Source organism: Lutra lutra, chromosome 5, assembly GCF_902655055.1.
Source record: "Lutra lutra chromosome 5, mLutLut1.2, whole genome shotgun sequence".
Taxonomy (NCBI): domain Eukaryota; kingdom Metazoa; phylum Chordata; class Mammalia; order Carnivora; family Mustelidae; genus Lutra; species Lutra lutra.
In genome coordinates, this window is record NC_062282.1 from 151,518,252 (window position 1) to 151,543,268 (window position 25,017).

Consider the following 25,017-nt stretch of genomic DNA (forward strand, 5'->3'; position numbering starts at 1 on the left):
GATACACCGCAATTTATCTTTTTACCCTATTGATGGAACTTTTGTATTGTTTGCCAGGTTTGGGCTGCAATGAACAAAGCTGAAAACCATCTTACTGACTTGTACAAGTCTTCGTGAGGACATGCGCTTTCTGTCCTCTGGGGTAAATATTTTACACAGTAGGGAAGACTGGCAATAGGGTAGTGTGTTTGACCTTTTTTTTTTTTTTTTAAAGATTTTATTTATTTGACAGAGAGAGATCACAGTAAGTGATCTCTGACTTACTTACTTAAGTAAGCAAGCAGAGAGGCAGGCAGAGAGAGAGAGGAGGAAGCAGGCTCCCCACTGAGCAGAGAACCCGATGTGGGGCTCAATCCCAGGACCCTGAGATCATGACCTGAGCCGAAGGCAGATGCTTTAACCCACTGAGCAACACAGGCGCCCCTGTGTTTGACTTTTTAAGAGACCGCCAAAGTGTCTTCCAATGTGAGTGGGCCATTTTTATGTTTCCACAAGCTGTGTATGAAAATCCCACTTCCTCCACATCCTCACCAACACTTGGGTGGTCAGTCTTTTCCATCTGATTGTAATCACTAAGAGGTATGTAGTGGTATCTCACTGTAGTTCAAATTTGCATTTCCCTAATGACTAACGACAGTGAGCATCTTCTCATGTACTTATTTGCCATCTGCATATTTTCTCTGGTGAAGTGTCTGTCCGAATCTTTTGCCTGTTTTTCTATGCAGTTGTATGTTCTCTTATTATTGATTTGACAGTATAGTACATATATTTTTTAAAGATTTATTTATTTATTTTGGGGGGGAGGAACACAGAGAGAGGAGTGAGAGTGAATCTCAAGCAGACTCCCTACTGAGTGGGGAGCCTGATATGGGGCTCAATCTCATGACCCCAAGAGCATGACCTGAGCTGAAATCAAGTGCTGGAGGCTCGACCAGAGTCAGCCACCCACAGACTGAGCCACACAGGTGCCCCTATATTACATATTCTAGATCCCATTCTTTTTGCATACATTTCCTCTCACTTTGTGGCAAAAGTTCTTAATTTTGATGGTCAGTTTATCAATTTTTCACTTGTGGACTGTACTCTGGTGTCATATCTAAGTAATTTTTGCCTATCCCAAGATTACAAGACTTTCCCCTATATTCCAGAAGGTTTATCATTTTAGGTTTTGTATGTAGGCCTCTGATCCATCCTGAGTTAATTTTGTATATGGTGTGAGGTCCTGAGCATAGGTTTTTGGCATATGATACACAATTGTTCCAGCATCATAAACTCATCTTTCTCCACTGAACTGCCTTTGTACATTTGGCAAAAACCATTTGCCCATAAATGTGTGGGTCTGTGTCTGAACACTATTTTGTAGCATGTATCTATTACTAAGCAAATATCACACTCATTAATTTCTTATAGTTATTAATTTCTTGTAGTGCTTTGTAAAAACAAATTTGAAATCAGTGTTACACCTCCAACTTTTTTTTCCCCTTCTTTCCAACATCCTTTTGGTCGTTCTTTTTTTTTTTTTTTTTTTTAAAGATTTTATTTATTTATTTGAGAGAGAGACAGTGAGAGAGAGCATGAGCTAGGAGAAGGTCAGAGGGAGAAGCAGACTCCCCATGGAGCTGAGAGCCTGATGTGGGAATCGATCCCGGGATTCCGGGATCATGACCTGAGCCGAAGGCAGTCGTCCAACCAACTGAGCCACCCAGGCGTCCCCTTTTGGTCGTTCTTGATCCAGTCTGTTCCCATAAGAATTTTAGGTTAAGCTTGTCAATTTCTATCAAAAAAGTTATCTGGGATTTACATTAGGACTGATTGCACCAAATGCATAGATCAATTTGGGGAGAAGTGACATCAAACTAGCACTGAGTCTTCCCCTGAACACTGTATATCTCTCCATCTGATTAGTTCTTATTTAATTTCTCTCAGCAATATTTTATAGTTTACACTGTATAGGTTTTATACATCTTTTGTCAGATCTCTAACAATTTCCTGTTTATTTTGTTTGATGCTAATGGAATTGGTACTTAAAAAAATTCAATTTTCATCCAGTGCTCGTATGGAAATAAAATTGATTTTTGTATTATATCTCTCAACCTTGCTAAGCCCATTTATTAGTTCTGGCAGCCTTTTTATAGACACCACCAAATTTTCTAAATAGATGCTAATGTCCTTTGTGAATGAAAACTGCTTTATTCATTTCTTTTTTTTAAAGAGAGAGAGCAAATGAGAGTGAGCAGAGGAGGGAGAGAGGGTGAGGGGGAGAGAGAATCTCAAGGAGGTTCTGTGCCCAGTGTGGAGCCCGACGTGGGACTCGATCTCACAACCCTGAGGATCATGATATGAGCTGAAATCAAGAGTGGGATTCTTAACTGATTGAGCCACCCAGAGGCCCCTACGTACTCATTTCTGATATGGGTACCTTTATTTATTTTTTAAAGATTTTATTTATTTCTCAGAGAGAGTGAGCAAGCGCACAGGCAGTGGAAGTGGCAGGCAGAGGGAGAAGCAGACTCCCCAATGAGCAGGAAGCCAGATGCAGGACCTGATCCCAGGACCCCGAGATTGAGATCATGACCTGAGCAGAAGGCAGACGCTTAATCAACTGAGCCACCCAGGGGTCCCTCATTATGTTCTTTATTCCTTGTTGTGCTGGTTAGAACTTGTAGCACAATGTGGAAATAAAAGTCATCGAAGCACAAATCATTGTTCCTAATCTTAAAAAGAAGCATCTGATCTCTCACCATTTCATATGATGGTAGAGCTGCTAGTTTTCCATTGATGCCTCTTGTCAGTTTAAGGAAGTTACCTTTTATGCCTAGTTTATAAAAAAGTTTTAAAGTCAGGAAGAAATGTTGGATTTTCGCAAGTGTTTTCTCCCCCATCTACTGAGACATATGGTTTTCTTTTCTTTTTTGGGGGGTCTGTTAATATAGTAAATTATATCAATTAATTTCTTAGTGTTTAAGTAGCCTTGCATTCCTGGGATCAACACAACCTAGTCATGATGAATTAGCCTTCTTATATATTGTTGGGTATCATTTGCTAAAATTTTCTTTAGAATTTTTCCATTTTTGTTCAAGAGGGATTCTGGTTTACAGTTTTCTGTTTTGTAATGTTTTCGTCTAGTTCTGGTATCAGGATGTTGCTGGCTTTACAGGATGAAATGGGAGGTATTCCTGCCTTTTCAATTTTCTGGAGTTTGTACATTTCTTCCTTAAATGTTTGATAGAACTCAACAGAAACCATCTGCCTGGAGTTCGTTTGTTCTTTCTTTTTAAGTTTTACACTACAAATGCAGTTTTCCTGGTAGATACAGAGCTAGTTATCTTTTCTTCTTGAATGTGTTTTGGTCATTAGGGTTTTTCATGGAGTTTGTCCATTTTGTATTAATTGCCATAGAACTGTTCAAAATATTCACTTATTATCCCTATAATCTGTAGTGATGTCATTGTTCTCATTTTTGATATTGCTAATTTGTGCCTTCTCTCTTTTCCTCCTGAACATTGTGGCCACAGGCTTATCAATTTTATTGATTTTTTTCTTAGCACCACTGTTTTTCTGTTTTCTAGTTCACTGAGTGCTGCTATGATCTTTTATTGTTTCTTTTCTTCTGTTTACTCTGGATTTAATTTGCTCTTCTTCCCGAGTTTCTTAAGGCATAAGTTGACAGTATTCGGAACGTTCACCTTTTCTAATATAGGCACTGCTTTAGCGGAATCTTGAAAATTATGATATTCTGTGTCTTCATTTTCATTCCATTCAAACGATTCTCCCATTTCCCTTTATCCCATGACTTATTTAAAAGTTAGTTTCTAAATATTTGAGTTTTCTGAAGACTTCTGTTGTTAGTTTCTGATTTTTTAAAAAAGATTTATTTATTTGAGAGATAAAAAAAGAGAGAGCCCACACGAGCATGAGTGGGGGGCAGGGGCAGAGGCAGAGGGAGAAGCAGACTCCCCATTGAGCAGGGAGCCCACCATGGGGCTTGATTCCAGGACCCCAGGATCACGACCTAACCCAAAGGCAGATGCTTAACCAGCTGAGCCACCCAGACAGCCTTGATTTCTGATTTAATTCCAAGTGGTCAGAGAACATATTCTGCAGGACTCAAATACCATTAAATCCACTGAGACCTGTTCTATGGCTCAGAGTACACTTGAAAAGGCTGGATGGAGTGTTCTTTAAATGTCAATCAGGTGAAGTTAATCAATGATGTCTTTAAATCTTTTTTGCATGCTCACTGATTTTGTCCACTTCCTCTTTCAATAGCTGAGAAAGGGGTAGAGGTCTTGGACTCTTAACTGCAGGGCTATGTCTCTTGCAGCATCCCCTTAGTTTTCACTTCACATCATTTTGGAGCTTTCTAATTTGTCAGGAGCATAAATGTTTAGGTGCCAGGTCTTCTCACCAATCGAATAATTTCTGATCAAGAAGTGACGCTCACCGACTGAGAAGTCCCTTGAGAACAAGAACCGTTCTCCCTTCTGGCTTTACAATTTTGACTACACCAAGAATCTCATGTTAGTAGAGTCCTACCGTATTTGTCTTTCTGTGACTGGTTTATTTCACTCGGCAAATGTCTTCAAAGTTCACCAGTGTTGTAGTGTATTGCAGAGCCGTCTTTCTTTGTAAGGGGAATGATACTGTTGTATGCACACACATTCTGCTTATCCACGCATCTGTCGGTGGGCACCTGGGTTGCTCCCGTTTCAGCTACTGTGAACAATGCTGGGTTCTCTACTCTATTCCACTGGTCTGTCTTTATGCCCCCATCATGCTGCTTTGATTACTGTAGCTTTGTAGTAAGTTACTAAATCAGGCAATGTGAGACTTGCAACTTAGTTCTTACTCAAGATTGTTTTGGCTGTGCAGCTCAGAGAGTCAAATCACCATTTCACAACAGGGGGAAGATGAAGGGAGAGCAGGGCTGGGAGAGTGCACGTTGGGATGTATGATGTCCAAGGCCAAGCATTACGCGTACTGAGACCTGGCTACTGGAGACAGCAAACATGGGTCATGGTGGCCTTGACCTATGTCACAAAGTGGAAAGACAGAAAGAAAATCCTGAGTGGAGAAGCATTTAACAGGGACAAGGTGGTGGAAGCAGGGTAATGTTTAAATCTTACTGAATTTCCTGAGGAAAGGGCGCAGACTGACTTTAATGAAGGTAGGTGGAAGGGTCTCCCACAGACCCGAGAGGACTAGTAATCGGGGTCAAACCACCAACTGTAGTGTTATTCTAAAAGGATATAGACTCGGCAGCTGTGCTAAAGGGAAGAGAAAAGGGGTTCTGACAGTCCCAAGAGCCAGGGAACCCAGAAACCAGCATAAAATACCTCCCCACACTCCTGAGAGAGAGACTGCTCACTGAACAGAAGCCTTGGCAGGTGACTCTGAGATACAACCAGGGACGGGGACATTTCTCAGGCTCCACTTCACAGATAAACAAAACATAACGAGGGAGGAAAGATCAGATAATCCAGGGCAGCCCACTCCCCTGAGTATCTGAAACACCCACCACAACCCCCTCAAAAAGAAAGGGCCCTCCCTTCCTGAGGAAAACAAGACCTGGACTGAGCAGAACAGGAACGGGGTGGGGGGGGGGGCGGTTGGCGGAGGAAGGAAGAGAAGCTTCCAACACTAGAGGAAACTCTTAAAACTTGAAGCTCATCTTTTCTGTTTGCTACTTCTCAGGCATCCCTGATCTTTGCTGTCGTCTGTTTTCTTGACAATATGATTTCATATGTTTTTGCTGTTGTCTCTTAACTGTTTCAGGCAGAAGGGTAAACCAAGTTCATGATCTGATTCTATTTTGGCCCCAAACAGAAGTCTCCATAATACTTTTTTAAAAGGCCATTTTAAAATGATAAAACTGGGTTATTTGTCTAACAGAGTGTCCCATATTCTAAATTTGGCTGCTTGTTTCCTCCTGGTGTCATTGTACTTGGTCTATTTCTTATGAAACAGCAGTTAGATTTAGGCTCGCCTGCTCTGGTGAGTATACGTCCTAGAAGGTGCTGTGTGCTTCCTCACAGCTCCCAGCGCCAGGACGCGGTGTTCGCCTTCCCTGCCCTCATGGACATCAAGACAATCAATAGATTCAGGCGTTGTCAGCTCCATCCATCCACTATCTAGCTCCCTACATCCTCCGGCTGATCTTAGCAGCCATTGATGATCACTGCCTAAGGCTGGCAGTTCATGAACGGTTACAAAATGGTGGTTCTGTAATTCATCGATGAGCTGAAATTCTTTTACAAGAACTTCCCCTCACCAACTAGTTGGTTATGATGCAATAATACAATGTGTACAGAAGACTCAAGAGGAATCATTTTTAAGGGTCATTTTTTTTTTTTTTTTAAGTAGGCTCTATACCCATTGTGGAGCCCGACTTGGGGCTTGAACACACGACCTTGAGTTGGGACAGAGATTCATTATTTTATTAAGGATGTAAAATGGTAATTTTGCCATTCCTTCTGCATTTAGTAGCTGGAATTATTCCATGAACAGGGGTGTTCTTTGTTACTGGGTTGTCATTACCATGGACAGAGGAGCTCTGTATTCTTTTAGAAAAAGGAAAAGAAACCAGGATTTCACACTGTTTCCAATTCAAAAATTAGATCACAATGTTATTACTTAATGTCTTTAATTTTTTTTTAATTTTTAATATTTTTTCTTATAGTGAAAAACTTGGTTTCTAAGATCATTACCACAATTACTTATTTGCTTTATCTTGCAATACACATACAACAGTTTCAAATAACAATACCACTAACAGTAAGATAATTCAATGCAGCTTTTTAATTTTTATTTTTTAATCCTTAGACTATATCCTGGTAGAAATGTACTGTCCAAAAAAAGTGCCCTAAAATAATTCCTTCCTCCGTGTGTGTATGCCACCATCTTGAAATATATTTAGGTTCATTTGTTTCCATTTATTTTCAATTTTGATGATTCCTTCTTCTTCTTCTTTAAATTATCTCAACAGTCACACAGTTCCAGAGTCAAAACTGTAAAACCAGGTACAATGAAGTCCACTTTCATCCCTAGTTTCTCCACCCTGTTCTCTTTCCCCTCAAGCAAGAACTCTTTTTTAAGAGAATTCTGCTCTATCCTTATACTGTTGCCTTCTGGAAATAAAAGCTTACACCTGTAGTAGTGTGTGTATATGTGCTCTATACCTCCATTTACATGGGTGTATTTTCACAGTCCCCTTCTTTCTTACAATAAACTAGTACATAAAACTGTTCTGAACAAGGGTGCCTAGGGCTTCAGCTGGTTGCTACTTTGTTTCAGCAGGTCATGATCTCACCTCTGTGAGATGGAGCCCCATGTGGGCTCAGTGTAGAGTCTGCTTTAGATTTTCTCTTCTGTTCCCGCTCCCTCCAGCTCACACGCTTGCTCGCTCTTTCAAATCAATAAATATTAAAAAAAAATTATTATTAAAAAAAAAAATCTTAAAAACAAAACCAAATCCTGCAGACAGCAGACAGAGCTTTAGACTGTCCTTCTGTTCTACAGCTCCAGTGCATTCGGAGTCTTTCATGGTGGAGAGTGCTAGTTTACACCAGCAGACTCCTACTGATGGATGTTTGGGTGGTTCAAGTCTTTACATTATAAAGAATATCAAGATGAACAGTACTGTATTTATATGTCTTTTTTCACTTTTTAAGGCTATGATGCTACAGGCAAGGTTACTCAGGGATAAGCACATATGAGCTTTTGCTAGCTGTTACAGATTCCAGTCACTCCCCCACCCCATGAACTGTACCATTCTGCATTCTTTTCATCGGTGTATGAGAATTCTTGTTTTCCTACCACTTGGTCAAGAGGGAACACTGTCAAACTTTAGAATTTTCCTTTTTGATCAATAAGAAATGATATCTCAGTATATATATATATTTTTTCTCAGTATAGTTTTTAAGTCACATTTACCTTATCAGTGTGGTTGAACATCTTTTACTATTTTAAGTACCACTTGGCATTTTTCTAAGTGAGTTATCTTTTTTTTTTGGCCTATTTTTCCCTATCAGGTTTTTAGTCTTCTTTATATTCAAGGATACTAGCCCTTTGTGTGCAATATAAGTAAACATTGTAAGTATTGTAAATATCTTTTTCTAGTTTGTCATTGATTCATGTTTGGTTTTCCTTTAAAAAATTAAAATATGGAGTCAAATTTATCAGTCATTTTTTATTCTACTCTATTTTGAGCCATAATTCAAAGTTTTCCAAGTTCTGTCATAAAGGAAAATTTAGTCCATGTTTTCTTCTAATATTTGTAGTCTGTTTATAAATAGATCTCTGATTCATCTGAAATTTATACTGTTGTGCAATGTAAGGAATAGTTCTAATTTTGTCTTTTTTTCAGTTGTCCCACAACCACTTATTAAAAAGTTCAACTTTCTCCACTGATTTGAGATGATGTTTTTTATTATATACTGTACTTATATTTCTACATGCAGTAGTTTATTTTTGGATTTTGCATTTTTGTTCTATGGGTCTGCTTACTCATGGGCTAACTTTTAACATTCTTTTAAACAATAGGCTTTATTATGTATTATTAAACTTTGTGTGGCCAGCCACCCATCACTGCTCCTCAATTTTTTTTTTAAGATTTTATTTATTTATTTGACAAAGATCACAAGTAGGCAGAGAAGCAGGCAGAAAGAGAGCGGGGGTGGGGGGTGGGAAGCAGGCTCCCTGCTGATCAGAGAGCCCAATGTGGGTCTTGATCCCAGGACCCTGGGATCATGACCCGAGCTGAAGGCAGAGGCTTTAACCCATTGAGCCACCCAGGTGCCCTGCTCCTCAAATTTTTAAGTTTTTTTTTTTTTATTACTCTGTACTAGTTGTTCTTCCATATGATTTTTATAATTACCTTATCTAACCCTCAGAAAAAGGAAGGCAATTTTATTGCATTTGTATTGAGTTGTATTTTATTGTATTTGTATTTTATTGTATTTGTATTGAGTTAAATTTATGAATAAACTTTGGGAGAACTGACATCTTCATTATACTGAATGTTTATATTCAACAGGAACAAGGTATGTAAGGAGCGTTTTGTAGTTTTCCTCATGTAGGTTTTACACAGTGTTTGAGAAGTTCATAGAAAGATTGAGCCACCCACCCATTCAGTTGTAAATGTTGCCTTCCATCCCATTATATCTATTGATTTTCTTCTGTATGTTAATTTTTAAAAAAAGATTTTATTTATTTGACAGAGAGTGAGAGTGCAAGCAGGGGGAGCAGCAGAGGGAGAGGGGGAAGCAGGCTCCCTACAGAGCTGGAAGCCTGATGTGGGGCTTGGTCCCATGACCCTGAGATCACGACCTGAGCCGAAGGCAGACGCTTAACCACCTGAGCCACACAGGTGCCCCTCTATACGTTAATTCTATATCCTGTTGCTTTACTAAGTCATCTCCCTGTTTTGTATGGTTCCATTGACCTTTTTGGGATTTTCAGATTGATGCTCCTTTCAACTGAAAATTGAGATACTTCTCCAAGCACCCTGCGGCCTGGTGTCATCAAAGATGTCTGAGGACTTTTCCTTTTGTTATCCTACCTGCTCTCTGTGTTGTTTTAAAGGCATTTAGGGAAATTTAAAACACAAACAAACAAAAAAACCCCCTACTGCTCCCATCTTGTTCAGCTCAGGATTCTTTTTTTTTTTTTTTAAAGATTATTTATTTATTTGACAGAGAGAGATCACAAGTAGGCAGAGAGGCAGGCAGAGAGAGAGGAAGGGAAGCAGGCTCCCTGCTGAGCAGAGAGCCTGATGCAGGGCTCGATCCCAGGACCCCGGGATCATGACCCGAGCCGAAGGCAGAGGCCTAACCCACTGAGCCACCCAGGCGCCCCTCAGCTCAGGATTCTGCTAAAGAATTGTAAGCAGGAGATCCCTGATGAGATGGGAGTTTTGGAGAATTGAGGCCTGGACTCCTGAGAAAATGCTATGTGGACACAGGGAAGCGTGGGGGCAGTGAAGACCCAGTAGGGTTGAGGGCTTTGGTGACTAAGGGTCCAAATCAGGCACGTGGGGGCAGGGAAAGGGGAGAGAGCAAAAATCCAGGGAGATTTAGGGGGTAAAATGGGCAGAACCTAATGGCGAACAGCCATGGGGGCATGACAACAGTGGGGAGTCAAGAGTGTCAGCTCCCGAGCTAGGTGCCTGGCTCTGTGGGAGTGGCACCACGTGAGGGTGTTTCAGAAAGAGAAGAGCAGGTGCTGGCGGGAGAGGGGCTCAGCGTCAGCAAGCTGCTACCAATGCACACAGGGTATCACATTAGACAATGCTCCCAAGTATCTGGATCCATTCCCCCTTATATTTCTGAACTTCCAACATCTCCTGTGGTAAAAGGGAAAAAATTCATCTTTCCTCTGTATTTGACGAATGTCACACATCTTCGTTGTAGTATCTTTCACTAGACTTGGCTTCTGTTACTGCTTCTTGCCGACCCTGTCCCCAATGTTCCCAATCACTCTGTGACACGTACACCTCAGTCAGCCACGGTTCTGGTCTTTTACTTGAATCTGTCTAAAAGCCACTGCTTTTCCCCCTCTTCCTCTTCATACTATTTGTGTTCTGCTGACTCTCAAAAGCTAAGATGAAGCACAAATTTGCTTTGTGAGGATCATTTTTTAATAAGTCCCTTATCTATATCTGACGACCAAGCCATTAAGTCACTGTTTTTCAAGGTGTGGCCCATGGGGCTTAATAATAATATGAAATAATGATATTTGGAGTAACTAAGATGTATTCAATACACACCATGTGCAAGGTACTGTTCTATACCTTTCTGAGGACTGACTTGTGTATCCCCATATTCATTTTATAAGAAAGAACTACATTGTACACATTTTACAGAAAAGGAAATTGAAGCACAGAAAGATTAAGTAAATTGCCCAAATCCAAAGCTGGTAAGCAGGTCCTATCTAGACTGCCTGAATCAGCCAGGAGGGGGGAAATGTCTTGGGAATTTGCACTTTTAAAGAGCCCCCCACCAAAAAATAAAGGGGGGGGGTCTCCACATGATTCCTCTGCATACTGAAGTTTGAGACCCACAGAACTACGTATACTCTACTGACCCTGGTTTCCAAAGCCTTTCCCCTAACACTCCGCACACTCACTCATATTCTTTGTACTTCTGACTGTGCTCCATTCACTACGTAGTAAAATTACCCAAGTCTCCACCGTGGGACCCACAGAGCATTAGAATGGAGCAAAACCACAGGAACGCATCACTCTGCGAAGGAAGAAACCCAAATCAGACACAGGTTAGATGTGCGTCAAGTGAATAACAAGTGCTGGGACCAGAGCCTCCCTCCTCCATTCTAAACACTGCAGAGACTTTCTGTATTATAAAATACAAAGGGATTCTGATCGCCAGGGGCCACCTGATCTTACTTCACTCTGTTAAAGGCACGGATAGCGCCAATGTGGACACAGTTCTAGACGTGGACGCAGGGCACCCAGGTTTTAAACTGGTAGAAAACAACTCTGGCTTCACTGAACAGGAATAATTTGCTCAAAGCCAGCTGGTTCACAGCATGTTGAAGACAGGTCACTGTAATGTAACTTAGCTCAGGTTCCTCTTTTCAGTCACCGAATCTCTCCCACAGATATGGAGCAGGGTTCTCTTCCAAACACTGGTGAAATCCAGGTGGTGGGAAGGTCATTTTCCCGGAGACCTCCTTCTCGTCTGCACCTGCCTCCACACTCTCATCACGACGATGACTTGTCCCTTTCGTCTAAAAGAAGTACCCCCGACGCCTTTCCAAAGTACCACGTGCCCTGACCCCAGCCCTCCACATGACCTTGTTCTGTTAATGACTTTCCTTGGCTCTTCAGTATTTCCGTAAGAGCTCCCTCCCCCAAGTCTCACCCTCAGAAAAATATCTCCTATTGCTCCAGTGCTAAAAGCCATCATTTCACAGCTCCTTCCTGCTTAGAGAATAAAGTCTCAATGCTTCGGCGTGCGACTCAAGCCTTCTTCTCACGTCAACACACGCGTGCCCAGGACAGCTCGCAGGCTCTGGTCTCCTCCCCACGATTCCTGATTCCTGTCACTCCCTTCATCCCTCCACAGCTCTGTGGAAAATGATCACTTTGCCTGACTTTTGTCCTAGTCCCTGTTGGATGAATGGTTATCCATCCTTTAAAATTCAGCTCAAGTGTCACCACCTCTGCTGTGAAGTCCCTAACTCACCCCAGGTAATATCGCTCTGCCCCTGGAAGAGTAATGCACACCACACAGTATTTTGATTACACCTGTCTGCCTTCCTCATAAAATGTAAGCTCAAGCTTTGATCCATGGAAGCATTCACTGAGTCAGTGTGATGTGCCAGGCCGCACGCTAAACCTTGGGGAGGCAGAAACGAATGTCTCAGAAACACCTTCATTTCAACAGCACATTTTGTGCTAGAAAAAAAATCCCAAGCTCCTGATGTATGTATAACTTTTAGAAGCCAGGTACTTCCCATATACACGGTGGTGTTTATGTAAACTGATCATATACTAGCAGGACATGAAAAAGAAGGTAACACTATCTGGGGTACATAAGAAAAATGATAAAGTAATATGTATATACTCAGCTCAGACACCTATTTTCTTTTCTCAGGTTTTCTGGAATTGTTAATCCCTGATAAACATAATAGGCAAAACTCAATGTGCAATCTGACAATGACAAGAGAAGCCTGTTTCTTTGAACTACATCATCTTTTCCTAGGGAAAAAATCTTTTTCTTTTTTAAAAAAGATTCTATATATTTATTTGTTAGAGAGCAAGCAAGCACAAGCAGGGAGAGCAGGCAGAGGAAGAAGCAGGCTCCCCACTAAGCAGAAAGCCCCATGCAGCGCTGGATCCCAGGACCCTGAGCTGAAGGCAGACACTGAACGCACAGGGCCACCCAGGCATCCCCCTAGGGGAAAAGTCTTTACAATATGGACAATACTCCCACCCGCCAGTCTGGAAGGAAGACACCGAGCCCACCATATTTCAAAGAGGCACCGTGTATGAGGTAAGTATTAGTCCTCCTCTGAAGGACATTCCTATTCTTTCTCACACTCACATGACAAGTGTGCTCTCTTACCAGTGACGTTGCAGGAGAATGGGCAATAAAAGCCTACTTCTAAGAATAACGTATACATATTTTGGCAAGGAGCTTTGACAGTTTTGTTTTGTTTTTTTTTTTTTAAGATTATTTATTTATTTTGCCAGAGAGAGTGAGAGCACAAGCAAGGGGAGCAGCAGAGGGAGAGAGAGTAGGCTCCCCGCTGAGCAGAGAACCCAATGCTGGGCTCGACCTCAGGATGCTAGGATCATGACCTTAGCCGAAGGCAGACGCTTAACGACTGAGCCGCCCAGGCGCCCCAATAAGTGTTAAATACCTTAGAAACTATGCATTTTTATGGGGAGTTTTCATAAAAAGACACACCGCAAACTCAGGGTTAGCTCGTGGCCCTTCTCTACATCTGCCATCTTCTTCCTCAACAGTAACAGAAAAGGCTACTGCTCCGTTTTGGGAATCAAACCTGACTGCTTGAGGGTCACAGGGGCAAGAGGAATCATTAGTTGTGAAAGTTCCACGGGAGGCTGCCTTCCGACGCACACACAGTGAACACACGCCCGCCCACCTGCCCACGGGAGGGACCACCGCCTTTCCCGGTCGCCCTCCCAGCCGCCCGCTGCCGTCCCGCCCCTCCCCCACCCCGCACACACGCGGGGTCTCCAGGCGCTCGCACCCGCTCGCGGGAAGAGCAGCCGCAGACCATAAGCACCCGCGAGCCTCCGCGTGAGGTTGGTGGCGCGCGCGCGCGCGGGAAGGCTGCCCACTGCGGACGCCGCGCCGGGCCCCCAGAGCTCCTCACTATGCGCGCCTTCTCTCGTAGCGCTCCTGTGCCCAGCGCTGCCTGCCGAGGGCTTCGGGAGGACCGCTTGTGGGGAAAATGAGCCTCTCTTGAAACTCACCGGTTCTCCTGCCAGTACTTCTGGTTTAAAATAGCCAAAGGTTTCAGCCAGGGGAGCGGCTGCCACCTTCTTATGAAACTTTAATAAGCTAGGCTTTTTACGCCACATAAAAATTTCATCAAGCGTTTCTCTACCTTTGGGAAAAAACGGAAGGAGGGAAAAAGGTCAGACCTTCACTTTCTCCTCTGGCGGCTGCTGGAGAAGGCTCTGGAAAGAGCCCGGCGGAGAGGTGGGGGCCGCGCCAGATGGCGGGGCCGCTGCCACCTTCCACACACACGCATGCGCACACTAGCACGGGCCCACGCCGCCGAGCTCCTGGGGCCGGGTGCCCTCTTCCCCAGAAGTCGTGGGGGATGCGCTACATTCCCCCCAAAGCGTGGGTCTTCCCGGCGAGAACACCAGTTCAGAGCAACGCTCGACCATTTCACTCGTGGTGTTCCATAAGGGCAACATGTTTAACACATGTCTTTATTTAAAAAAAAAAAAAGCAATATAGCCTGCTCCATGTCCGTACGGAGTTAGTAACAGAAGGAAGAGATAAAAGTTGAGAGAGGTCACTCGTCTCTGGGAAACAGGAATTAGGAAAAGACTGGGCGACGAACCAAGCCTTGTGGCGCTATTTATTTTTAAGAATCATGTGTTCCATTGGTGAAGTATTTAAATTTAAAAATGTAAGCTACATCAGCGAAGAAAGTGGGCTGTTAAAAACCACTCTGGGGCTGTGCTACTGTCCCTCCAGAAGCTCGAAAACTTGGGCTGATGTCTATTCTCCTCCAGCCTCATCAGACAGGACTTCAGTGATAAATACACAAAGGCTGTCATTTTGTTAGTGCTGGGGTGACTCTAGTCCTCATTTCATCAAAACTGGTTTTTGCATCTATTCGTTTAGCAAAAACCTCATAAAACGGGTGTCTTCTACTTGAAGGCTGTAAATGTGATTTCGCACGTTATGTCTGATAATCTCTTCTAGGACAGGCATATTTTAGATCAGTTAACACTTTCACCTAATAGTCCTTTATCGCCTTCATCACCCATATCTGCGTCCAAGAGTGGGAGATGCTCTGGGGACTGTCAGTTCTGACAATGCAGGAGCCCCTCCTGCTCCCCCGCCCCCGCCCAGGTCTTCTGAAAAGTGGAAAAACAAGGCAGGCTGCTCAGGGACCTCCAAACTGGAGGAACACAGGGTGGAATGCCTGCACCTGTCCCACTCTAGCCAAATGCATAGGGAAAAACCGCACCCCTCTTTCCATGATGGTTTCAGTGGGGCCCAGTGGGAAGGTGATCCTTCCACCCCATCTCCTCGCAAAAGCAAACTGTGTGCACTGATCTAATTGACATCCATGGAATACTCCACCCAACAGCTGAATACACATTTTTTCCCCAACCACCCACAGAATATTCACCAGGACAGACTATATGCTAGCTAATAAAACAAATCTTAACACATCTAAAAGAATTGAAATCATACAGAGTATTTCTCTGATGATAATGAAACCAAAATAGAAATCAGCAACACTAAGATTACTGCAGAATCTCGTAACTACTGGAAAGTGAACAACACAGGGGTCAAAGAAGTCTCAAAAGAAAAAATTACATAAAACTGAACAAAAATGGAAATATAGGACTATCAAAGTATAGAACACAGTTAAAGTAGTCCTAAGAAGTTTATAACACAAAATGCTTACGTTAGAAAGATAAAAGTTTTCAAATAAATAAATCTAAGTTGCCATCTTTAAAAATGAAATTAAATTAAAAAATAAGCTGGTTCTTTGAAAAATATCAGTAAAATTGAGAAGTTTCTAGCAAGACTGGCCAAAATAAAAAGAGAGGATAAAAATCCTTCGGATCAGACACAGAGGGAGTATCACCATGGACACTGTAGCCATTAAAACAACTTTATGTTCATAGATTTGACATCTAAAAAAATGGGTCAATTCCTCAAAAAACCACAAATTACCAAAATTCAATAAAGATGATACAAACTGAACACTCTTTTAACCATTAAAGAAATTATAATTTTACACCCCCCCCAAAAAAAAACTATAGCCTGGTATCTCTCACAAACTTAGACACAAAGATCCTCAACAAAATTAAGCAGCTGAACTCAGCAATGCATAAAAAATTACACACCACAATGAAGTGGGATTTATTACACACATTAGAAAATCAATGAATGCCTAAACAGAAAACTTATTTTCCCAGAACTGTTATTCCTTTCCCCACTGATTTGTATCCCTTGTAGATAATAAAATTGTATATAAACTTGGGGGGAAAAAATCCATGAATGCAACCTACCATGTCAACAGGATGAAGAAAAAAAACAAAAAAAAATCACGACCACATCAACTGACACAAAAAACGTGTGACAAAACTGAACTAGTTGTGATTAAAGCACTCAGCAAACTAGAAACACAGAGGAGCTTTGTGAGGTTGGTAGTAAACAACTACAAAACCTGAGAACTAAAACATACTTAGCGATGAAAGACTGAATCCTTTCCTCTAAGACAGGGTACAGGCAAGGATGCCCCCATTCTCGCAAACACTGTTATTCAACATAGCACTGAAGACTGTAGCCGCCGTAATTAAGGCAAAACAAACAAACAAACAAAGCAAAAACAAGGGCAAGAGAGACCAGAAAGGAAGAAGTAAAACAATCCCTATTTGCAGATATCCCAAGCAACCTACAATGAGTTTACCAAGACTGCAGAGTAAAAAGTCAACACACACAACTGGATCACGTTCTGATCTTCTAACAATGAATATATGGAACTTGAAGAAGTTAAAAACACATCTGCAGTCCATTTACCATTATATTATTGTTTATTGTTACTCCAAACAAAATGATATACTTAGGTATAAACTCAAAACATGTACGGGATCTATGCTAAAAAACACAAAATGCTGATGAAAGGAATAAAAAGGACCTGAATAAGTGGAAAAACATTACAGGTTCATGGACCGGAAGATTCAACATAGTAAATATATCAGTTCTCCCCCAACTGATTGTTTAATGTGTTCATATAGAGATTCCAGGAAGGTTCTGTGTTTTTTTTTTTTTTTTCCTTTTCCTTTTTTTGTAGAGACACAGACAAGCTTATTCTAAAATTTATACGGAAAGACTCTAGGACCTAGAATAGCCTTGAAAAATAAGAATAAAGTGGGAGGAATCACTCTACCCAATATTGAGGCTAGAGTCATCAAGGCAGTGTGGGATGGGCAGAGGGATAAACACATAGTTCAGTGGAATAGAACCAGAAACCCAGACACAGATCCATATAAATCTGCCCAACTGAGCTTCGACAAAGTTGTAATATCAAATGTAAAATGAGGGAAAACAAACAAATAAACAAAACCCCAAAACAAAACAAAATCTTAACCCAAATCTCTTTATACAAAATCAATTCAAAATGGATCAAGGACTTCAATGTAAAAGGTAGACCTATAAAACTTCAAGGAAAAAAAGAGAAGCTCTCCAGAATCTAGGACCAGGCAAAAAAGTTTTTAGACTTGAAGTAACAGCAAAATTGATAAATTAAACCTCATCAAAATTAAAGATGTTTGCTCTTCAAAAGACCTGTTAAGAGGTTGTAAGGACAAGATACAAACTGGGAGAACATATATGCAGACCACAATTCTGACAAAGGCTTGTATATGGAATGTAGCAACTCTCAAAAATCAATGGTAAAAAAAAAAAACCTTAAACAACCCAGGTAGGAAATGGGCAAAAGCCATGAAGGGACATTTCACCGAAGAGGACACACAGGTGGCAAATAAACACATGAAAAGATGTTCCACATCAGCAGCCACGAGAGGAATGCAAATGAAAACCACAGGGGAGAGGGGACCACAGACCTAAAATACAAAACAGTGACAACAACACACACGCCATCCAGGAGTCAGGGGAACCAGGTCAGGGATCCGTACCTAGTGCGAATGAGTGACACTGTGGTCACCTGGAGAAAGGGTATGGCAGTTTCTTACAGAATTATGGATGTGCTTACCAGAATAACCCAGATACTTCACTCTTGAACATTTACCCAAGGCAAATGCAAACTCATGTTAACACAAAATCTGTCACAAATGTTCACAGCCACTCTAAAATAGCCCAAACCTTGAAAAAATCTGGTTCACCACACTGTGGTATGCCCAAGTGACAGAATTCTACTCAGCAACAAAAACGAGTAAGCTATCGACACACACAACAACTTGGAAGGCTCTCAAGGAGTCATGGTAGGTGAAGACACACAAACTCTAAAGGGGAAGGACTGGAGGATTCCATTTAGACAGCATTCTCGAACTGATGGGAACCATAGAGTGGTGGACAGGTCAGTGATGTCAGGGGCTGGGCGGGGGGAGGCGGGGCGGGGGCTGGGACGGAAGAACAACAGCACAAGGGATCCTGGTGCGGGACTGTTCTATGTCTTGACCATGGTGGTGGTGAACTGACACTGTGGAGAGACACATACACACGAGTACAGGCTGGACTGGAGAAATTGGGAGTCAGCTCAGTGGATGGTATCCATGTAAGGATCCTGGTTGAACTATTTACTATAGTTATGCAAGATTTTACCCCAGGTGCAGGGGAATGCATGAGGGTACCTGGGATCTCCCTGTATCATTTCTTACAAATGCAGGTGAATCTACAGCTACCTCAAAATAAAAAGTTTAACAAATGTAAAGGACTGGTGTTCCTAAAAAAATGCACATAACCTGGATCTGATGATCCAGGAACACAGGGTATCAGGCAAACTCAAAGACAAAACAAATGGGTTGGACTCCTCAAAAATGTCAATGCCGGGGCGCCTGGGTGGCTCAGTGGGTTAAGCCTCTGCCTTCGGCTCTGATCATGATCCCAGGGTCCTGGGATCGAGCCCCGTATCAGGCTCTCTGCTCGCTGGGGAGCCTGCTTTCTCCTCTCTCTCTGCCTGCCTCTCTGCCTACTTGTGATCTCTGTCAGATGAATAAATAAAATCTTAAAAAAAAAATGTTAATGCCAGGAGACAGATTAAGAGAGACCTAACAGGGGCAACTGGCTGGCTCAGTTGGTAGAGCGCATGACTCTTAATCTTGAGGTTTGAGTTTAAGCCACATGTGGGGTACAGAGCTTACTTAAAAAGAAAATGGCAACTGAATGCAAAGTACAATCTGGATCAATCCAGGGTTTGCTTTGCATTACAGGCATTAAGACAATTTTTTAAAAATTAAGTAGGCTCCATACTCAGTGTGGGGCCTGAACTCATGACCCTGACAGCAAGAGTCCCATGCTTTACCAACTGAGCCAGCCAGGTGCCCCTATTAATTAAGACAGTTTTACAAAACTTAAAAAAGGTCTGTAGATCTGGTATTGTATCAACATTAACTTTTGATTTTCATAATTATACTGTGATTATATAGGAAATATTCTTGTTTTTAAAAATACACACTGAGGTATTTAAAGGGTAAAGGGGCATCATATCTCAAATTTATTCTCAAACGGTTAAAAAAAGTATATATGCATAGAAAAGGAACTAGGGCAAAATGCTAACAGTTTAAGAGTCTGGGGAAGAGAATACTTCATACTATTTTTACAGCTTCTCCAAGTATGAAATTATAAATAAAAAGTATTAGAATAAAAAACTTTAAAGGTATAAAGGATACTGCACAGAGTTTGGCACATAAGTGTGCAATAAATGACAGTTTTCAGATATTCTGTACCTATTTTCAGATGAAGAAACAAACTGAGAAATAAAATAAATGGTCTACGAAAAGACCATGGCAAACTGGTGATGAGGTCGGAATTTGAACTCAGATCTGTTCCGTAGCAGCCTCTGTGCTTTCACTAAATGAGGAAGGCTGAAAACTTCAGCTCTCCCACAGGGGTCTGGATGTCCTCTGTTTATAAGGAAAGGATGGCATTCCACGAAGACTGGCTTCAAACCACTCTGCAAACAGCTTGTTTGCTGGTTTCCTAGCAGAGAAGACTCGGACTGGGGCTGGGACCTCACACCTCCATCTGGGCCCCCTGGGTGCACGTTTTATCTAGAGGGCATCCAACCAGCTAACAAACGGACCAGGTCACTGCCTGCAGGTTCTCCACTACAGGACGGCAGGCCCTCCTGTCCTTTCTGGGTCTTTATTCACTGATCTGAAACCCACTGAACACTCAGTCTGTGCTCACTGAGGGAGGAAGGGAAGTTCTAGGATGACCGGATATATCTCTTCTATGCGGCCTTCTCCACCTCACTGTCAACCCACAGGCAAGCTTAAACAGGGTAATTTTTTTTTTTTTTAAAGATTTTATTTATTTATTTGACAGACAGAGATCACAAGTAGGCAGAGAGGCAGGCAGAGAGAGAGGTGGAGGCAGGCTCCCTGCGAAGCAGAGAGCCCAATGCGGGGCTCAATCCCAGGACCCTGGGATCATGACCTGAGCTGAAAGCAGAGGCTTAACCCACTGAGCCACCCAGGCGCCCCGTAAACAGGGTAATTTTTAACTGACTTATTTTTCTGAATAGATAATACACATGGAACTAAAGTACGTGAAGGCTCCCTCCCCCACCTCCCAGCTCACTTCGCCCCTGACAACCAATGCTTCCAGCTCAGAAATGCAACTCTGTGAGAGCTCTCCAAATGACCAGAGTCAGCTAAATCATATCATGATACTAAGCTAGCCTTCTACCCAGGATAATCCAAGTGATCACTATAAATGTAGACTCCCCATTTAGGCATTTAAAAAAGATCCTGAAAGGGGCACCTGGGTGGCTCAGTGGATTAAAGATCTGCCTTTGGCTCAGGTCATGATCCCGGAGCCTGCTTCCCTTCACCCACTGTGCCTGCCTCTCTGCCTACTTGTAATCTCTGTCTGTCAAATAAATAAATAAAATCTTAAAAAAAAAAAAAAAGATCCTGAAAATAACGTATGTAAATATGTTTTCAACACATGGACATAACTGAAGGTCACGACTTTCTTCTTAAGTGAAGAACTCTGTGCTGTGAATGACCACGATAGACGTCTCCGAATTACGGTTGTAAGATGGATAGTTAGAGAGTGCCAGGAGCTCACCTGGTTCCTGTCGCGTGCATTCGTATACCTGATCTTCTGAATGAAGTAGAATATGAGCCATGCTGAAGAAATAATCATCAGAACAATAAAGGATATTGACACGAAGACTAGAGAGCCACGGCTGAAGTTCTTTGGCGGCATTCGCGTTCCAACAGCTATTGTCATTTGTACAGAGATGTTTTTCTCCAGATAACTCAAAATATCCTTACCCCTCAATTCTGTAATCATGACAGCAATGATATCTCCAGTGCCTGTAATGTAAAATAAATATAGACGCTCAAATGACCTTTAAAATTTACAGGAACATCACACATATGAAAATGCTATTTAGAGAAACAACTATGATTTCTGCTACTGGGAGGGGTGTGCAGATTCAGCTTCTCAAGTGGAACGAATCTGCAGCTGGGTACGCTGGCTCCAAGTGGGAACAAGAATCCGTGTGGAGTGCTTAAGACTCAGAGCGTGGAAGGACTGTAGTGCTAAGAGCCACATTAACTTGTCTTATAACTATAGTTAAAAAACAGGTTAAATCAGCCAAATGTGAAGACACAGTATAAAACACATGATACAACATAATGTGATAAAATCACCACAGGTCTTTACTGTAGAACCTTTTCCATTAAAACCCTCCTGAGAAAGTCCCACCTCCTTAAGAAAAGGAAAACAGTGCTAGTACTTATAGTACAAAAAGCACTAGGATTTATCATGCAAAAAATTGGTATTTTTGCACTACTCACTCTTAGAAATATTTATGGAGCATCTATTGTGTGCAGAACTGCTATAAGGAATAGAAAGAAGTACAGCATCTGCAGCTTTATAATATCACCAACATGACACAAATCCGCCAACAGAGCTGAAAAAGCCAAATGGCCTGGTGGTAAAGTTTCATGAGGAACAGCAGAGACTCCCCTTGGTCTTGTGTCTAGACCTGATGAGAGGAAGGTTCCTTTCTTCTTTACCCCAGAACCCTTCCAGAAATTAACACCCCCCTCAAGACACGCCCAAGCTTCAACAGCCTGGACTAGCTGGGCACAGAAACCCTTCCGGCTTCTAACAGCGGTCCAGAGGTTCTGCCACAGCAACAAGCCATTGAAGGCAAACACCAGGATGCGAGGTTCTCTTCAAGCCGTCCACCTCTTTCACTTATGTAATCTCCAGGAGGAGTAACACCATCAAGGCAAGTTATTCTCTCTCCTGTGGAGCGTGAAATTACTTTTCCTTTCCTCCTCCACAAAGGGAGGTCATTTCCCACTTCCTTTCCAGGAAATAGGGCTGCCGAGCTACACCAGTTGAGCTGCTGATGAGCCTCCTTCCTAAGCCGGGGCTGGTGGCAATGTGCAACTTCCAGCACACTTCAAAGCAAGGACTAGGACTCTGGGGGTCGCAGGAAGGAGAACAAACATTTCTATTTCAGGAAAGAGAAAATTATAACTATTTATCCAAGTCTGAATAAGGTCTGCACGTAAATATAAACCACCAAAGCCAAATGAACAAACACCCCAGAACTTGCCCTTTCAAAGACTTCATCAATGAATTCTGCTAAGTGTTTGGTTTATGTGTTTACCATCTTTAGCTAAAAGAATTACCCTCGTTATCCCAGGCAGTCAAAAGGCCACAGGCAACTGAAAAGAAAGTCAATAATTAAAAGCTTCATGAAGAATTTAACCTGGTGGCACACAGACCTTTTGTATTACCTTATTCAAAACTGTGCCAGCCATGTTAACAGAATACTAATTAAAAAAAAATTCAAAAAACAAAAAGAAAACTGCAGAAGTAAAGAAAGCAACAAAGTTAACATCTAAGAGTTCTGATCAATGAGTTAGAGAGAAATCATCAAGTAATGCTAAACCATTTAAATTTTCCATTTAGAAACCTTAGGTCTGTGCTTTTAAACTGCTGTTCGGCAGGGAACGGTGTGCGGTGTCGGGTACCAGGCCCGGCTATAAAGTAACTGAGACGGATCCCACAACCGACACATGACAATCAGTCTCATTGCTTTATAATCGCACCAGGCACAAAGGGTTTTAGAAACCAGTTCTGAGGCTTCCTCTTGAAGACTCAAGCTGGGAGAGGAGCAGGGAAAGCTGCACAGGTAGCCGGGGAAACCGATCCACACAATTTCTCTTGTTCAAAGAACACTAAGTGAACACCACCTAATTTCAATGGGAAAGCTGTTTGGAAAAAGAAGCCGTTAATTATTTCAACCATCCACTCAATGATATTTATTGAGCACATACTATGATCAAGGTTCCCTAATGTTTACTTTTTTTTTTTTTTAAGATTTTATTTATTTGAGAGAGAGAGAGAAGGTCAGAGGGAGAAGCAGACTCCCTGAAGAGCTGGGACTTAATCCTGGGACTCTGGGATCATGACCTGAGCCGAAGGCAGTTGCTTAACCAACTGAGTCACCCAGGCGCCCTACCTTTTTTTGTTTTTAAAGATTTTATTTTGAAGTGATCTCTACACCCAATGTGGGGCTCAAACTTACAACACCAAGATCAAGAGTCGCATGCTCTACCAACTGAGCCAGCCAGGTGCTCCCCATCCTAACGTCTGCTTTTTGAAGACAGAAAATTTACGGGCCGTGAAGTAAGAGAAAACAGATATATTGGTCTCCCCAGGTTCCTGGCACAGAGCTACTAAAACCCTTGGCAATTTCCTAAGTGATAAGAGCATGAGGACCATCTTTTGTTCTGATATCTGGTCTTGGATCCTGACATGGTGATCTTAAGTCCCTTGAAACTTCCTGGGTGACAGGAGTCTTTTGTTCTAATGAGATGACTCTCAGTGGGCCATGAAGAGAAGCTTGGAACTTTCAGTCCATCCCCTCCATCCTCTGGGGAGGGGAGAGGAGAAAGACACTGAGTTAATGACTGATCATGCTGATGTGATGAATTCTCCATAAAAACTCCCACATTGTGCTGTCTGGAGAACTTCTGGGTTGGTGAGCATGTGCGGGAGCTGGGAGGGCAGCGAACCAGAGGCCCCTTCCCACAAACCTTGCCCTGAACATCTTCAGCTGGCCATTCATCTGTATCTTTTCCTATACCCTTCATAATCAACCAGTAAATGTGTTTCCTTGAGTTCTGTGAGCCATTCTAAAAAAGTTTTGGACACTATGAGGGGGTTGTGGGAAAATGATTTATAGCTAGCTGGTGAAGTACAGGCGATGGCCTAGGACTTTTGGTTGGGGCAGGAAGGGGGCAGCCTTGTGGGTTTGAGCTCTTAACCCGTGGAATATGACCCGAACTCCAGGCAGACAGGGTCAGAATCCAACTGAATTCTTGGACACCCAGTTGGTATGGCTGAGAATTGCTTCATATAGGCGAAAGCCCCACACAATAGGCAACTGGAAGTGTCACAGAAGCATATGTGTGACTAGCACAGGAGACACACACACAAGAGGATTTTTTCCTTTATACCTGTTCTTGATTATGTGAAAACTGTACTTACTCTCAAAGAGCAAAGGAGAATCCAATTGCAATTTAATTAAAAAAAAAAAAAAAAGGTTAAACAAAGTAATGGATAAATAAAAGGTACACCTATTTATGGGGCGCCTGGGTGGCTCAGTGGGTTAAGCCGCTGCCTTCGGCTCAGGTCATGATCTCAGAGTCCTGGGATCGAGCCCCGCATCGGGCTCTCTGCTCGGCGGGGAGCCTGCTTCCTCCTCTCTCTCTGCCTGCTTGTGATCTGTCAAATAAATAAATAAAATCTTAAAAAAAAAAAAAAAAAGGTACACCTATTTAAAAAAAAAAAAGAGCAAAGGAGAATCTTTTTTTTTTTTTTTTTTTTTTTAAAGTAGGCTCCATACTGGGCCTGTGGGGCTTGAACTCACAACCTCCCAAGATCATGACCTGAGCCGAGACCAAGAGTTGAACGCTTAACGGACTGAGCCAGCCAGGCGCCCAGAGCAAAGAAAAATCTTAAAGGGGTTGGAGAGAGAAGCCCAAGCAGGCAGTCTTATAGGCTAGCAGAGAGGGGGAGATTGCTAGCAGGACAGGCAAGGGGGCTA

The 25,017-nt window shown here is 42.3% G+C and overlaps 1 protein-coding gene across 4 annotated transcripts in view; it reads right to left on the reverse strand.

Annotated features, from left to right (window-relative positions):
- Window positions 1-25,017, reverse strand: part of RNF130 (ring finger protein 130) — a 142,166-nt gene that overhangs the window by 59,614 nt on the left and 57,535 nt on the right. For all 4 annotated transcript variants that reach the window (XR_007127346.1, XM_047729214.1, XM_047729215.1 and 1 more), the window contains exon 3: window positions 21,006-21,256. Coding sequence is in view for 3 of the 4 variants with exons in the window: in XM_047729214.1 (XP_047585170.1) it covers window positions 21,006-21,256 (251 nt within the window). In the remaining variant the exon portion in view is untranslated. The remainder of the gene's footprint in view (window positions 1-21,005; window positions 21,257-25,017) is intronic.